Source organism: Penicillium digitatum, chromosome 6 (genome assembly GCF_016767815.1).
Source record: "Penicillium digitatum chromosome 6, complete sequence".
Lineage (NCBI taxonomy): Eukaryota > Fungi > Ascomycota > Eurotiomycetes > Eurotiales > Aspergillaceae > Penicillium > Penicillium digitatum.
Window position 1 is genome coordinate 1,956,129 of NC_089389.1, and position 15,922 is coordinate 1,972,050.

At 49.6% G+C, this 15,922-nt stretch overlaps 6 protein-coding genes across 6 annotated transcripts; 3 read left to right on the forward strand and 3 right to left on the reverse strand.

The window, feature by feature from the left end:
• Nucleotides 1–932: 932 nt before the first annotated feature.
• Pdw03_5703 (Zinc finger, C2H2-like) lies at nucleotides 933–1,717 on the forward strand (the record flags this gene model as incomplete). Its single annotated transcript, XM_014682697.2, has 3 exons — nucleotides 933–935; nucleotides 991–1,412; nucleotides 1,474–1,717. 3 exons carry the CDS (start codon nucleotides 933–935, stop codon nucleotides 1,715–1,717), a joined length of 669 nt encoding a protein of 222 aa, XP_014538183.2.
• Nucleotides 1,718–2,985: 1,268 nt separating this feature from the next.
• On the reverse strand, nucleotides 2,986–4,047 carry Pdw03_5704 (Winged helix-turn-helix transcription repressor DNA-binding; the record flags this gene model as incomplete). Its single annotated transcript, XM_066101136.1, has 3 exons — nucleotides 2,986–3,191; nucleotides 3,256–3,321; nucleotides 3,711–4,047. 3 exons carry the CDS (start codon nucleotides 4,045–4,047, stop codon nucleotides 2,986–2,988), a joined length of 609 nt encoding a protein of 202 aa, XP_065958076.1.
• Nucleotides 4,048–4,154: 107 nt separating this feature from the next.
• Nucleotides 4,155–6,553, reverse strand: Pdw03_5705 (Major facilitator superfamily domain, general substrate transporter; the record flags this gene model as incomplete). The annotated part of the gene is made up of 8 exons (XM_066101137.1): nucleotides 4,155–4,184; nucleotides 4,257–4,274; nucleotides 4,624–4,944; nucleotides 4,997–5,087; nucleotides 5,140–5,375; nucleotides 5,428–5,902; nucleotides 5,952–6,105; nucleotides 6,157–6,553. 8 exons carry the CDS (start codon nucleotides 6,551–6,553, stop codon nucleotides 4,155–4,157), a joined length of 1,722 nt encoding a protein of 573 aa, XP_065958077.1.
• A 2,815-nt stretch (nucleotides 6,554–9,368) lies between these two features.
• On the forward strand, nucleotides 9,369–10,981 carry Pdw03_5706 (MFS multidrug transporter, putative; the record flags this gene model as incomplete). The annotated part of the gene is made up of 2 exons (XM_066101138.1): nucleotides 9,369–9,635; nucleotides 9,701–10,981. The coding sequence occupies 2 exons, from the start codon at nucleotides 9,369–9,371 to the stop codon at nucleotides 10,979–10,981; spliced, it is 1,548 nt and encodes a 515-aa protein (XP_065958078.1).
• A 1,121-nt stretch (nucleotides 10,982–12,102) lies between these two features.
• On the forward strand, nucleotides 12,103–13,889 carry Pdw03_5707 (Dihydrolipoyl dehydrogenase; the record flags this gene model as incomplete). The annotated part of the gene is made up of 4 exons (XM_014682700.1): nucleotides 12,103–12,238; nucleotides 12,334–12,413; nucleotides 12,503–12,985; nucleotides 13,050–13,889. The coding sequence occupies 4 exons, from the start codon at nucleotides 12,103–12,105 to the stop codon at nucleotides 13,887–13,889; spliced, it is 1,539 nt and encodes a 512-aa protein (XP_014538186.1).
• Nucleotides 13,890–14,304: 415 nt separating this feature from the next.
• On the reverse strand, nucleotides 14,305–15,573 carry Pdw03_5708 (L-asparaginase; the record flags this gene model as incomplete). The annotated part of the gene is made up of 3 exons (XM_014682701.1): nucleotides 14,305–14,577; nucleotides 14,643–15,343; nucleotides 15,408–15,573. 3 exons carry the CDS (start codon nucleotides 15,571–15,573, stop codon nucleotides 14,305–14,307), a joined length of 1,140 nt encoding a protein of 379 aa, XP_014538187.1.
• Between the last annotated feature and the right edge of the window lie 349 nt (nucleotides 15,574–15,922).

Genomic DNA, 15,922 nt, shown 5'->3' on the forward strand with positions numbered 1-15,922 from the left:
CATGTTCGGGAGCGCAAGGCTGGATCGTGCGGATCATTTCTGATCATATAGCCGGCACGATTGTCCCGACCTGGAATGTGCCAATACGTCAATGGGCTTTGGGGGGAATTTCCGGGATGATATGCATCGTGAACTCGGACTCGAACTCGAACTGGTTCTTCCTCCTTGGCCATTCCACCTGGTTTTCAAGCTCGAACCCAATGTTCTTTTCAGAAGGCTTCGATGTCGATGGCAACGAGGAATTTCACACATCTCACCACAATGAAACAGCAATGCACAACTGCCCCCCTGTGACGAACACACACAAAAAAAAAAAAAAAACCAGGTGCCATGGCCGCCAGATACGAGCTCTTGGCAGAACGCTAGAACGACACTAGAAGACACACAGAATCGTCAACGTCCAATCATGAGAGGATCACCGTGAGGGGAAGTTACTGGGCAACTAAATGTCTGACCGCTGCTTATCGCCAGCAACCAACTCCCCTCGACACACCTGATCATCCTCCAATCATCATCGTTACAAAATTTCCAGGATGCGAAATGAGGGCTGTGAGAGGGGCACGCTAGAAGGACCGTGGAATATTCGGCGTCAGCAAAGATCCGCATCCAAAACAAATTCCCGCATGCGAGGAGGCGGGGAGGCTGAGTGGTTTTGTCCAGTCTGCTTCAAGTAATTTTCTAGAAAACTGCTTAGTGCCATTCACTGTCCCCTTCACGGCCATTTACAGTCTAGTCCTGCTGTCTTCTGTCCCGTGTCGACCAATACCCTACTTAAAGCCCCGGTCATGCTCCATGATACTGGAGTTTCACGTTGGGCACATAAAAGGGCTCACGTCTCCATTGCTTAGGGAAATTATTTTGCACTTTGAACCCTAAATCCTTGGCCTAAATCAAGTTTGAGATTTTAATAACTAGTTAATCTGCTCTCGGCTATGGTAAGTGACTTTTAGCTTGCATGGGAGCATCATCTAAACTAACTCTCTCTATAAGACCGCGATTCCAATCCCCCTACCACCCCATCGCTCACTCTCACCTGCCCTAATTGACATGCAGTCCCCATTCAACTACACAAACTCCTACTCCTCCTCACCAGGAAGCATGGACTTCTTCTACAGCGGCCAACCCGTCTACGATTCTCTCTGCGACCTCGACGCAACCAGTCCCTTCCCCATGCAAAAGGTCGCACCAGAACTCTACAACATCACCAGTTTGCCGTACACCCACCAAAGACCATATGATTACCCTGTCTTCGACCGACCCGCCATGCCTCAGGGCGCACCCAGCAGCTGTGGCAGCAGCTACAGTAGCTACAGCAGCAGCTTCAACTTCCCCTCCGAAGAGATCAACCTACCAAGCTACCCCATCAGCGAATATGAGTCGAGTGCCGACTCACCCGCGCCCCAGCCATCAAAGTAAGCTGGCTGTCTCCGCCGGTGCCATTGTGGAATCCACGCACTAACACATCCTTTTCAGGCTCGTTAAGCCTTTCGGTTGCGACCACTGCGGAAAGTCCTTTACCCGTTTCGCAGACTTGAAGCGCCACCAGTCCAGCGTCCACTACCCCGTTTTCCGTAACTGCCCAGTCGAGCACTGCTCACGAAAGGGTAGCAATGGCTTTCCGCGACAGGACCACCTCGTCGAGCACCTGCGCTCGTATCACCACATGGATGTGCCGAAACGCGGATCCTGCAAACGCTCCGCAAAGCAGATCTCATGAGTCCAAAGGTCTTTCTCGCGTTGTGCCGATGTTCCCGGCATTTTCCCGGACTTGTTTACGATATCACGACTTTTGATTTTCGTTTCCGTTTTGCGATTTCTATTTTTAATTTGGCTTGTTTCATCGATCGCGATCCCGTTGTGGATCGATCCTGTATAGAAGACGTGCATTGCTTCTTCGCTTTTAGTGTGTTTCAGGTTTTGAGCTCATCGCTCATGACTTCTTATGTGTTCGAGATGATCGGGTTTAGATGGCTTATTGGTGGAATGTTTCAATGAATTGCGACGATTATGATCGACCCTTTTCCTCTCTTGGTTGGTACGGCTTTTTCTCTCTGTAATTTCCCCCTTTCTTCCAAGGTTGCTTTGACAGTAATTTTTTTTTTTGCGGGTGCTCTGGGCCAATGAATTTCGCCCAAAGTAGGCCTGCAGTAGTCGCATAGCCTTACCGGACTAAGTAGGTGTTGTATCAAATAGCACAATGCAACTACGGAGTATACTCTGTACGGAGTACTGCGTGCGCCATTCCAGTGGCTGCAGCATAAAGTCGTACCCTTCATCGTTGTTCAACGATCTTAAATATGCCTCATGGAATGCAAAGAACCTCGAATGTACGCAGCAAATCAACTGAAAACACAGACCTCCCAAGCCTGTTTTGTGTCTTATCGCACAACTTGCCATAAACCCCCCCCCCCCAAAACCTCAATTTGGCCCCCAATCTCCTTTTTCTCCTTAAAACATCAAGTTCCGTCACAATCCAAGTGCACGAGTCTTGAAATCCCTTTCCAAAATTAATCCCTCCCTACAGGCACCAAGGGATCATTAAGTTCACTAATGCACATTCGAAACAAATTCAAGTGCCCCATCCTTCAAAAAAAAATTTTAGTCCGATTATATACCGATCCCAAGCGTAAGACGGAGTAAAACGTTTCAAAAACATCCCCAACCCCCTCCTCTAATCCCCAGACCCATCATCATCATTCTAAAAAAAGCCCCCTCGGTATCCTTCCTTTGTTTAACAACCCGTCACGTAAGCCCCTGCTCAATTTGCCACCTGATGTGACAATGCATTAGCCACTCTCCGGGATCATCCGAGTGGAACGCAAGAACTAAATCCCCTAGCCCGGGGTAGTGATGCTGTGTTGCGTTTCAGGATTTCGCCGGCTGTAAATTCGAGATAAGCCTTATACCCTGGTCTTCAGGTGTAAAAGGTACGTTGTAGACCTGTTCCGAGATTTGTTTTCTTGTGTGGTAACGAGGAAGTCGTGTCTACGCAGGTGGATCGGATGTGCTATCTTCATTGTTGCTCCGATTATAATAACTATGCAGGATAGCGCTGTTGTTGACCGTGATTGTACTTTGAAAATCGTGGAGGTGCCGGTGAAGTACCAGTGGTAGAGAGGGAGTGGTATGTTTACGGAGGAGATCCCCGGAATCTTTTTGTGATGGAAGAAGTCTGGTGTGAACAGGGAGAGCTATGTTGCGATGATTGGGATTAGGTTTGAGCCGGCATTTTATCTTCGCGAGGGGTCAGCTTGCAGGTTGCTGTTGAAAGGAGGATGTCTGGTTTGTGTGGGAGCAGAGTGATTTTGACATATGAGGCTTCTGAGTCCAGATATCAGAAAACAGTACGGAGGACTCCGTACTGCGCACTGTTTTGTCTCTCGCCGCATCCTTCCTAACAGCTGATCTAGCCAGGGCTACCTAAATAGGAAATTCAGACCGTAAATCATCTTCCAGATGGAAGTACTCCGTACGGAGGACTCCGAACAGGAAAACCCTCGATTCAAGAACAAAAGCCTCCTCGTCATTTCCCCAAACGCCCTTGGTGCCCACTCATGTAGCCCCCAAATCCACAAATTCCTTAAAGCAAATTCCCCTAACCTTCCCATCCAAAAATACAACCCCCTCCTCTTCAAGTCTCAACTTCTTCTCCTCACAGAACCCACCACCACTCTTGTGCCCATCAACTTTCCATTCCCCCTTATACCCACCCAACGACCCATCCGCCGCAACGACCCGATGACACGGCACCTCCGGCGCAAAGGGATTGCTGCGCATTGCATTGCCGATCGCACGCGCGCTGGAGCCTAGGTACGTCGCCATCGCCGAGTATGTAGTCCACCGACCTGGCGGGACGGACAGGAGCGTCCGATACACGCGCCGGCGGTAGGGGGTTAGCGTTGGGTGCAGGGATATGCGGCGGAGAGATTTTTGGGTTTGCGCGGTGAGTGCTGCAGGTTGGAGGAATTTCTGGGGTTTAGGGTCTTTCTGGTCTGGGGTTGGTATCGAGGTCTGTGGATCTGCGGGCTGTATTGTTGAGAGCAACATGACTTGTAGATCCTCTTGTCTATGGTTCGGGGGATTCCTTTGATTTATCCCCTTTTGCTTTGGGGGGGGGAGGGGGGTTGAGACCCTTTTGATAATCTTGGGATGGCTTAGGTTCGTGGAGAGATGATATTCCAAGGCTCCATTTGTAATTTGTAATTAGCCGGGAACGATGCGACGCGAGACGCGTTTGTTGTGATTGCGGTGCTTACCACGTGAATATGGAGTAGCTGTTAATGCGTAGAGATGGAATACAACTTGTGGTTTGAATGTGATTATTTTGTAAAGAGAGAAATAGTGAGGGAAGAGACGACTATAAAAAGCTCAAATTGCAAGTTTTGATGGTTGTTCCCAAAGTGGCCAATCAGAGCGGCTTCCCTGGAGGGCATGTTCTTCAGTCACATCTCTTTTTTACTATTTTTCCTGGGATTTACACATTTTCATAGGTTTTTTTTTTAGGAAGATTTAGATCTTTGAACCATATCTATTTCTGAGTTGCTTATTTACCACAATGTCACACTTGGGCATCACCCAAACATAGCCTCAAATCTGAACGTGATCTACATGCTCCGCTCCTACAGCATTATCACCTGCCTTGGAGGCAGCAACAACCGCAGCTACAGAAAAAGGCTTTCCAGTCTCCGGGTCTACCACACTGACCTTGGGGCCGAGAGACTGCACCATGCCTGGGGTTTCCACCTTGAGGCGTGCAAAGGTTTTCTCAGCATCCCAGGTCCAGGGGGTGTTGGCCGCGAATAGGAGATCCATATCCTCTAGCGTGCGCTGGTTGCTTTCTGGATACAGAGCCCACACAATGGGGATAGCGATGAGATTACTGGCGCCGAAGATGTAGAGTGTCTTTTCACCAATGGCATTGAACATGACGGGGCAGAGGAGAGTCTCAAGGTTCTGTCAGTATATTACTGTTGTATTATTTAAGATGTTCACTTACCAGCCATCCATTTCCAATACTCCATCCGACAACACCAAAGGCATTTCCACGTGCACGAACAGCCAGGGGGAAGATCTCAGCCGGATAAACCCTTTGTGTCAGAATTAGCATCGAACGAAAGGGTCAAGACGCGAGTTCCGTACCAAGGGACTGTGAGCCACGAAGCTCCAAATGCAGATGTAAAGATAAAAATCATCGAAGCTGCGGCCGCACCATACGAGGATGCCTTGCTCATGTCACCGGCTGCCTTGTTGTCAATGGCGAGACGGGAAAATCCACCCGCAAGGAACATGGCAATGCCCTGGGCAACCGCGCCCCAATACAAAGTCCACCGGCGACCGATGCGGTCGAGAGTGAACACACAAACTAGAGTAGCAAACTAGACACACGTATTAGCAACACTCGGTCTTTGCCCCAACGCCGAAACGCACCATGTAGAAGACATTGTTCAATCCACTAATCCACTGGCTCTTCGTTGAATCAAATCCAGCAATGCCAAATATAGTTGGTGCGTAAACAGTAACTCCTGCAATACCAACCCATTCCTGCATGATCTGTAGCCAAATGACCAACTGCACACGGCGGCCGATATGCAGGTCGCCGGATCTGTAGCCAATCAGCATAGACAGATATGAGTCACCGTGGTTCACTGTCCGCTCTAGCTCCGCAATGCTTAGGATGTCCTGAAACTCGGCTTCCGCTCGGAGGAGGTCCTCTCCGCTAGATCCACGTAGACGATGTAGAATGTAGCGGGCCTCTTCCTCCCGGCCGACTTTAACGAGCCATCGAGGTGATTCTGGGAAGAACCAGACAGCCACAAAGAGGGTTATGAGGAAGAGAATTTGGAATGCAATGGGGAATCTCCAGCGGAAGGCTGACTCTCCGTTGTCGATGAAAGATAGGCCACTGTCGAGCATTAGAAAAGAGATTGCAGAGGTTGGATAGATTTACATACAACTCCAACCAATAGGCCAACACAACACCAAAAATGTTCAGCGTAAATTCAATGGCAATGAACTGTCCACGCGAAGTATGTTCAGCCGTCTCAGTAGCCCAGACAGGAACGATAGCGTTCAAAATTCCGGTTCCAATTCCGTTGACGAAACGCGCTGCTAAAGTTAGTCTAAGTCTGCATGTTATGAAACCTATGGCATCCATACCGCATATCATCCAATTGTGGTTTTGTGCCGAACACTGCAGGGCCGCGCCCAGAATAGCCCACAAAGCACCCGCTGCAATGGTCTTGATTCTTCCTCTGCGGTCTCCAAGCCAGCCACCCAGTAGTGCACCGAAAAGTGTTCCCAGGTAGTAGACCGACACAATACCACCTTGTAGCAAGGAATTGGTGACCACCGGTTTCACCTTGCCATCCACCATCTCAGTATAACCGAAGCCCATGAGATCGATATAATCCTTTGCGTTGTTAACACCGGCCATCATTCCTTGATCGTATCCGAAGAACAATATAGACAACGCGGCTACACAGTTGATTCCAATGAGAAGCTGGCGCTTCTCCAGCTTGTGGACGACATTCCAAGAGGGAATTTTGTCACTCATATTGGAAGTGGATGGAGAGGGAAATATCGAGTGGTATTAGAGGCTTTTCGCATTAATGATATGGATCTATCGACCGCAACAGAGTTGAAAACGCAGGGAAGATGACCAGGCCCCAGCCCGCGAGGTAGAATAAACTGCGCAACGATAAAAAATAGTTCCACGATCGCGCCTGCATCCTAGCACCCGAGGGTTTTAAAGCTTTTGCATGCAGCGTCAAAGCCCTGGTCACACGCGGCGCAAGTCCGAGTTACCAATGGACGATGACGCACAGGAACTTTCCCCCGGAGATCAACCGAAAAGTAGCCATGCATAGCAAGGAGTGACAGGTCGGATCCGGTGATATTCTGGTGGAACGTGGGGAACGTGGGATAGCAAACCAGTTACCAGTATCGATACAACATGATTTACCCACCAGAATGAGAAAATCCGGGGATTAGGGCCAGAATCCGGACTCGGCAAGTGCCTACTGTATGTGATAGGAATGTCATGGCGGGGCAAGATCTGGGGGCTTTTACCCGGCATACTCACCTTGGCAATCCGAAGGGAGATCCCCTTTCCTTTCTCTGCACATCCAGGGAAGCTCTATTGCGTTCGGCTTGAAATCGGTCCGGAAAGCAAACTGTAAACTGATGAGTGCTATCTACTCCGTGAATTTGAATTCTCCGATAGCATAGCTTTCTGTTATCTCCGCATTTCCCTTAAAAGTAGCCCCGGAATGATGTTCTTGGCACGCCGCTTTTGTGGGCTCGGAGTATTTCTCAGTCCGGGCTTGGCGTTCGGCTTTGGTCGTGTGACATGCTCTCTTGTGATTGGTTGCCGCCGATGAGAGATGCAGCAGCCAGGCACCCTCACCCTGGAGTGTCTTCGAAGGTTTACTTCTGAAAGCCTTCAAACAACCTTGCCCCGGGGGAACGCAGTGGTCACCTAATCAGCAGCCGACTACACCGAAATACAGCGCCGTTAAGCCTCTCGATGCATTTACTTGTCCTTTACTCAAAAAAGGCGCTAATCATGCGTCGTTCCTTTCCCTATTAGGTTAGAAGACTTGCTTTGTGGTATATCTGCCCCCACGCACTCACTGTCAGTCGAACGGCATCTGGATGCAGCTCTTTTATGGGGTACTATAGACTGTGAGATGTTTCCGATCGGCTGTAACGTCATCCTCCAAAGAGCTGTCAAACACAGTCCTGGGCAAATTAATTCACGTGTGAGACCTGCTTGAATTGGGATTAGCGTGTCTTTGTGTTCAGGGGAGGATCCACTTATATAGATTGTTCTACTTGAAGAGATTGTAGCTGGTTATTCACGAGTAATAAAATGAAAATGCAACAAATGCATGACCAATTCCGATTTTTTTTTTCTTGTCTGAGCAATACGCCCTCCAAATAAATATCTTGGCTTGCCGCAATTTTCTGTCGCGTCGAGGAAGAAGGCGGATTCTTCGAGGGTGCCGGTGCCGTGGGTGATCACGGCTCCGGACATGGTTGGATCATCACAAACTTGTGTCTGGAGTGTTTCAACTTTCGCTAGCGACATGAGAAAGTGGTGTGTGTTCAATATAGTATTCTTCTCCACTTCCAGCCTTGGGTTCTCAAAATTAGGCTTTGAGCATGGATCTTCACCGGGCCCACTAGCCAGTAAGCCTCATTGAAGGTGGCTGGGTTATTTGTAACCCGATTGTTGCAGGTATCATCCAGGCTGGCGCAGGCCTCGTCCTTTATGGGGTCTCTTAAAGCTTCTGTAAAAGTCGGTGAATTCATCTTCACTGCAATTTGAAGTCTGCTTGTAAACTCCGCAAAGTTCGGTATTAAAGATGATGTGCGGAGTGGTTGCTCTTGAATCTTCCAGCAATGTGAGAAGAGCGGGAAGATGGGGCAAAGAGATGTTGTCACGGCCCAACTACGCAAATTCGTACAGAGGCTCTATTGTGTGGAATACGATGCCGTCCCTTGGGATATGAATGTAAGGCCACATTCTATCCCATATAGGAGCCAGGTGGTTATCGTCTGAAGACTACTACATTGATGAGCATCGAAAAAGACATGATCAGCAATTTCAGGTTCAGGGCCAGGCCCTAATCGAGCTGACCGGACCACCAAGACATGTAATGTGCATCCAGATCACTGGGTGTGCCTTGATTGCTTCCGGCATTTGTCTCCCCTTGCCCACTTCCCTTTTTGGGAAACGGAAAATTTGCAGGTAAAGTCAGCTGTTTGGCCTCGGAATTGCTTCCACAAATCTATGTTTGCAAGATTTCATCTTCTTCATTCCGAAAATCTTGAACATCTTGGTCGTGAGTGACGATCTTTCTACATCTAGTACCCCGGGGCTGAGTCTAATTCCAAGGCTAATGTCCCAAAAACATGCTAACCTTTAAGTAAATTGTGTGACCACGAGCATGATCATGGGCTTTGCCTTTTAGGTAGTAATTGCGATTGCAATGTACTTGGAAAACTCGAGTCTCCAGTCTACACGAGAGTGCATGCTACAGCCTACAAGACATGTGTATAACATTCAAGTCCCCAATGTTTTATGACCAAGAGATTTGATCACAAGAAAGTAGCTCCTATTAAATACAAGAGCAAGACTTAAAGATCTTACATGCTGGTCGCATGCACTCAAGAGGGGCCAAAACAAGCATATAACCCCAGGAGACTGAGTTCATGTCGATGCCGGTCCCGGGATTGTCGACCAACTCTAATTGGTTGACTTCCCTGAACCGGGCAAGTAACAAAACCATCGGGAATATTTCAGTAACCGCATCTTCCACGATTATACCACATGGTCAGTTAAATCCCCGACCTTCCAGGATCCAATGGAAAAGGTTAACATGGCGCAGGAGCGCGGCAACGAGGATGCTGCCAAAGCACCCGAAGACCCGCCAAGCCAACATAGAGATGTGCGCCTGGAAGGTTATTCCCAGTTCACAGTAGCCCAGAAGCGGGCTATTGTAGCCATGGGATCTCTGGCTAGTTTTTTTTCGCCCTTGTCTTCGAGCATCTATCTACCCGCCTTGAATACTATCGCAAACTCCCTGCGTATCTCAGTCTCTCAGGTGAACTTGACAGTCACTACTTACTTGGTAAGTTAACGAAAGCAACGTTCTTGTTAAATAACTGTGCAACTGACCAGATTTTGTTATCCAAGATTATGCAAGGAGTCGCACCCATGCTGATTGCAGGCTTCTCGGACACCGCAGGCCGCCGTCCTGCCTACATCATTTGCTTCACAATTTACCTTGCAGCCAACCTCGGACTGGCTCTCCAAAACAGCTATGCTGCCCTCCTTGTCCTCAGATGTCTTCAGAGTGCAGGTAGTAGCGGGACTGTGGCCCTGGCAAACGGTTTGGTGGGAGACATGATCACGACCGCGGAACGAGGCTCATACATCGCCTTCGCTTCAGTCGGGAGTATGTTAGGCCCCTCCTTGTCGCCAATAATTGGCGGCCTCCTCAGTCAGTACACTAATTGGCATTGGATCTTTTGGTTTCTGCTGATTTTCGGCGGCGTGTTTTTTTTCATCCTCGGTCTATTCCTGCCGGAGACCTGTCGCAAAGTCGTCGGAGATGGGTCCATCCCACCGCCCCGTTTGAATAACTCTGTGGCAGATGTTATCCGGCATCGCACGCGCAAACAGAAGGGTCTTATGCCTGACCCGGACAAAGAAGCCGAGGTACGGAAGAACTACACTCTCCAATTCCCGTCACCGGTCCCGACTATGAAGGTCGTTCTTGATATCGAGACTTCGATCGTCCTACTCACTACAGGACTGCTATTTGCTAGTTTCTATGCTGTCATGACTGGTGCGTCGACCTCCTTCCATAAAATTTATCACTTCAACGACCTTCATGCTTCGTTGATGTACCTCCCCATCGGTGGAGGAGGGATTCTGTCAGCCTTCACAACTGGCCGACTGGTTGACTGGAACTACCGTCGCCATGCAAAATATGCCGGTCTCACCATCGTCAAGAATGTGCGTGCGGACATCCGCAACTTCAACATTGAGCGTGCGAGGCTGGAAGTCGCACTCCCACTTTATTACATTAGTAATCTGTCAATGCTGACCTATGGCTGGGTTTTGGGTCACAAGGTCAACCTTGCTGCTCCTATCATTCTTTTGTTCATTGCCGGATGGTCAATTATCGGCACCTCACAGGTCCTGAATGCCTTGATGGTTGATCTTTGGCCAGGGAAGTCGGCAGCCGCGACTGCAGCGAACAATCTATTCCGGTGTGAGCTCGGTGCCGCGGCGTCGGCGGCGATCAGCCCTATGAGCTCTGCCATGGGCGATGGTTGGGCATACACTACCCTTGCTTTCATCTCCATTGCTGTTTCTCCTTGTTTGTGGATAGTGGCGCGTAATGGGATGAAGTGGCGACAGAAAAGAAACCGAAAGGAGGAGGAGACATCGTCTCGTGGGCAGGACTAAATCTGCCTTGGTATGTATTACATGAGCTCATGAACTCACGAATTCGAGGATAGACCTGGGACCTAGCTTTGAGCTTTTTTTCTGAATTCCTCGCTTACTTACAAATGAACGCAGTCTTAACTTTGCTTTCATCTGGAAGCCTTCTCCATCTACAACACCCAACATTGTATCAGTACAGTACCTCCTTCCAGGGCTTATGATTGCCATGGAAGAAAATTTTCTACTCAGTATACACAAAAATATTAGGTTAATAAACCTCCAAGATAGGCCTCTGTTCCAGCACTTTCGCACAGCCTAGCAATGGGTGGTGTAACCTGCAAGGACATAGAAAACAATTGGTGAATGATCAAGGGCTAAATGAATAAGACCGCGATGCAAAAGAATGGCTGAGGATCGATTTTTTTATAGCACCCGGTTCACATGCAGCCCGCCACTCTTAAACGGTGGGTGCTAATATAAAGGTCAAGCCGTGCGGAGAGATGGGGGCTGCGTTGGGCGCAATCCACTGACTGTATTTGTCTGTCGAGTGCCCGCTTATAACCGCGGCGGAGATCGCCGAGATTCCTAGCCGATTAAAATGGCCCGCGGGTAACCAAAAGAATCTCTGGGGAATCGCCGCTAACTTCTCCAGCCCTTAGGAAGTGGCTTAGCAGATTGCGATCCCCAGAGTAGTCCTCTCTAAATCGGGAAGAGGTAGATGGCGCAAGAAACCCCCGGTCAAAATACAAATATCCAGGGTTTTGACATACAAAGGGAACATGACGACAAATAGGTGCTATCAAATGTTCCTCTCCCCTAGCATCGCAACATAGTTGTTCAAAGAAACACTTGACGGTTCCTGTGTCCAATTTTCTGCCTGCAGAACCGTCGGAACCGGCTCCCGACATCCTCCGGCGAGTTGCCGGCCCGCCTTCACCGCCGTACCGACATGGGCCAGCTTTGAGGCCCGTGATCCTTGGAAGGCGGTGAAGCCAAGCAATACCGCAAAAGCTCAGTCACTTCCCGTACTCGAATCCACCCACCCTATTTGCGCACTCTCAACAACTCCAATCCGCTCGTATCGAGGATTGCATTTATATCTAAAGACCAATAGTCTTTAATTTTTTTTTACTTCTTTCGTTATGTTCCGCGCAGTTTTGCCCCGGGCTACGCCCCGGTCTGCCCTCCGCCATGCCGGCCCGAAGGCTATTCCCAACAATTTTGCTACTCCCATGATCTTCATAGGCCACTCAAAACGTGGTTACGCCTCTGAAGCAGGTAAGTTGATGCTTACATGGCTATCTTGAAGCTCCTGGATAGTGCTCTTTACTTTCCCAGATGCGATTGCTGATTTCCGCTTTCCCGGGCAATAGGTGATCACGACCTGGTCATCATCGGTGGTGGTGTCGCTGGTTACGTTGCTGCAATTAAGGCTGGTCAAGAGGGTCTCAAGGTACAAACTACCCCTTCTCCAAAACTTCCGACTTTTGACTAGGTCGGTCTTGCCGTTGCAATCCGCGTACTAACCGAACACCCTGGCAGACCGCGTGTATCGAGAAACGCGGCACCCTCGGCGGTACCTGCTTGAATGTTGGCTGTATCCCTTCTAAGTCTCTCCTCAACAACTCCCATCTCTACCACCAGATCCTTCACGACACCAAGAAGCGCGGTATCGAGGTCGGCGATGTCAAGCTCAACCTTGCCCAGATGATGAAGGCCAAGGACACATCCGTTGAAGGTCTGACCAAGGGTATTGAGTTCTTGCTCAAGAAGAACGGTGTCGACTACCACAAGGGTACTGGTTCTTTTGTTGATGCCAACACCATTAAGGTCGCCCTCAACGACGGCGGTGAGCAGACCCTGCGCGCTAAGAATATCATCATCGCCACCGGCTCTGAGGCCACCGGCTTCCCCGGCTTGAACATCGACGAGAAGCGCATCATCACAAGCACTGGTGCTCTCGCCCTCACTGAGGTCCCTAAGAAGATGACCGTCATCGGCGGTGGCATAATCGGTCTTGAGATGGTATTTATTGACTACAGAAGCAGTTTCGAATGTTGGATCGTGCTAACCTCCTATCGTGGTACAGGCTTCCGTTTGGTCCCGTCTTGGCGCTGAGGTCACTGTTGTTGAGTTCCTCGGCCAAATCGGTGGCCCTGGTATGGATGCCGAGATCGCTAAGCAGGCTCAGAAGATCCTGGGTAAGCAGGGTATTAAGTTCAAGACCAGCACCAAGGTCGTCTCCGGTGACGACAGCGGTTCTACCATCGCCCTTAACATTGAGGCCGCCAAGGGTGGCAAGGAGGAGGTTTTGAACTCCGACGTCGTCTTGGTCGCTATTGGCCGTCGTCCCTACACCGAAGGTCTGAACCTGGAGCAGGTTGGAATCGAGAAGGATGACCGTGGCCGTCTGGTTATCGACCAGGAGTACCGCACCAAGCTTCCTCACGTCCGTGTCGTTGGTGACTGCACCTTCGGTCCCATGCTGGCCCACAAAGCCGAGGAGGAGGCCGTTGCCGCTATCGAATACATCAAGACTGGCTACGGCCACGTCAACTACGCCGCAATCCCCAGCGTTATGTACACTCACCCCGAGGTCGCTTGGGTTGGCCAGAACGAGGCTGAGGTCAAGGCCTCCGGTGTCAAGTACCGTGTCGGTACCTTCCCCTTCAGCGCCAACTCCCGCGCCAAGACCAACCTCGACACCGAGGGTGTCGTCAAGTTCATCGCCGATGCCGAGACCGACCGCATTCTCGGTGTCCACATCATCGGCCCCGGCGCCGGTGAGATGATTGCTGAGGCTACCCTCGCCATCGAGTACGGTGCTTCCTCCGAGGATATTGCCCGTACTTGCCACGCCCACCCCACCCTCTCCGAGGCTTTCAAGGAGGCTGCCATGGCCACCTACTCGAAGCCCATCCACTTCTAAACCTCCTCAGATCTCTTATGTCCTCCCACCATGTACCACCTTTTAGCTAACCTAGACTAGCTCGGCTAGCAAAATACATCATTCATGTAATCTTCTTCTTGCTTTCGTGAAATTCACAGCTGCACAACTTGAAGGAAGCGTTACGATCCACTATGGTGAAAGTACTCTTAGGTGGAAAAACACACACATATTCACGCCTTGCCCGATTTTTTTTTTTTTTTTTTTTTTTTCAGGCCCACTTCTTCAGCAAATTTACTTGCTGCCCAAGTATAGCGTGTGAACGTTTGACTTCTCGGTCTGGTTCTTTCTAGCTGGGGAGTTCTTGGAAATCCATCAATCCTCTATAAAAAAATGTATGCATCTCTGTATACATTCTTATCCTTCGTCTTTTCCGTTCCTGGTTTTCTCCGGACATTCAAGCAACAGTAGCCTTCGAGAACACCTCTCTAATCTCCTTAAAACCCTTCTTCTCTGCCAACAACAGCCCAAGCAAAATCCTCGACTGCTGGGGATTGAACATTCCACTGGCAATCTTGGTTTCTGCGTTCTCTCCGGTGAAATCGGCTGTGGGGACTTCGCCGTTCACAGTACGGTGTGACAAGACGACAGGGATGCTATGCTTCACACCAATGTCATTGATAGCAGAAGCGAAATCTGTGGAAACACCACCTGCACCCTCACCAGCAATCTACTATGAAATTAGCACTGCACTGCTGGAGAATCCTGATCTCATAAACTTGGGCAAAAACATACCACGATACCCTTCGCACCATTCTTCACGGCACTGTAAATCGAATCGATCTGCATGTCCTCATAGGCATACAGGATATCCACACGAGGCATGGCATCCACATTGGACACATCAGCCACATGCTTGGCATTTGCCTGCACAGCCGGGTAATAGAAGTACGGTTTATTGGACACAATGAATCCCAGGCTCCCCTGCTCATATGCCTTGAAGGTATCCACGGTATTCGCACTAGTCTTGGTTGCGAAGAGAGCCGAGACAATCCGGTCATTCAGAACAACCAAGGCTCCACGGTCCCTAGAGTTCTTGTCTGCGGCGACGGTTACTCCCTGGAGAAGGTTCATGGGTCCATCCGCTGAGATGGCGGTAGAGGGCCGCATCGAGCCGACGAATACGATTGGCTTGCCGCAGTTTACTGTCGCGTCGAGGAAGAAGGCAGATTCTTCGAGGGTGTCGGTGCCGTGGGTGATCACGGCTCCGGACATGGTTGGATCATCACAAACTTGTGTCTGGAGTGTCTGGGTCAGGTTTAAGAGGAGAGATGAGGAGATGTCGCCGCTGTTGACGTTGTGTGCCTGAATGGCGGCGATATTGGCGATCTTAAAGATATCTGGTATTCCAGAGAGGAGGGTATTGATTCCTAGGGCGCCAGATTTGTAGCCTGCTGTTGTGGTTTTGTCGTCGCTTGTGCCGGCGATGGTGCCGCCTATCTTTTCGGTTAGGGATATTGTTGTGTTTACATTTGTCATTTCAGATATTTTCATACTTACCAGTGGCTAGGATGGTAACATTTGGAAGAGAACCGTTGAAATGGCTGAATGTCAAGCCGTTGGAATTGGTATAGGATGTGTTTACTGCCCGAGGGTAGATCAAAGGAGAGGCGTAGCTTGTAGTCACCAGGGCTGAAATTGCGAGTGTCTGAATAGTGATCCCCATTTTGACTTTGATTCCACGTTTGAGACAAGTGAGGTGAAATATGGTGCAGATAATTCAGATTCAGACAAGACCGGCATAGTCAGGGTTTTATATATTGGCGGAGTCCGAGGTCCATTCATTATCCGCTTCTCAAGGCCCCGACACCGAATTTGACGAACTTCTCAAATCTAGGTTACTTGGCTATATCATCAGCAGGGTTTGGGTTTACCCTACTCAGTCCTTGCCAAGTAACCAGACTCCCGGCGTAGGGATCTCCACAACTTTTCAGTGTCCATTTATATCCTTCGTTAGGGATTCGTACAAAAAGGGCACATGCGATTATTCTTCAGTTTCTCTACTTTTGAGGTAG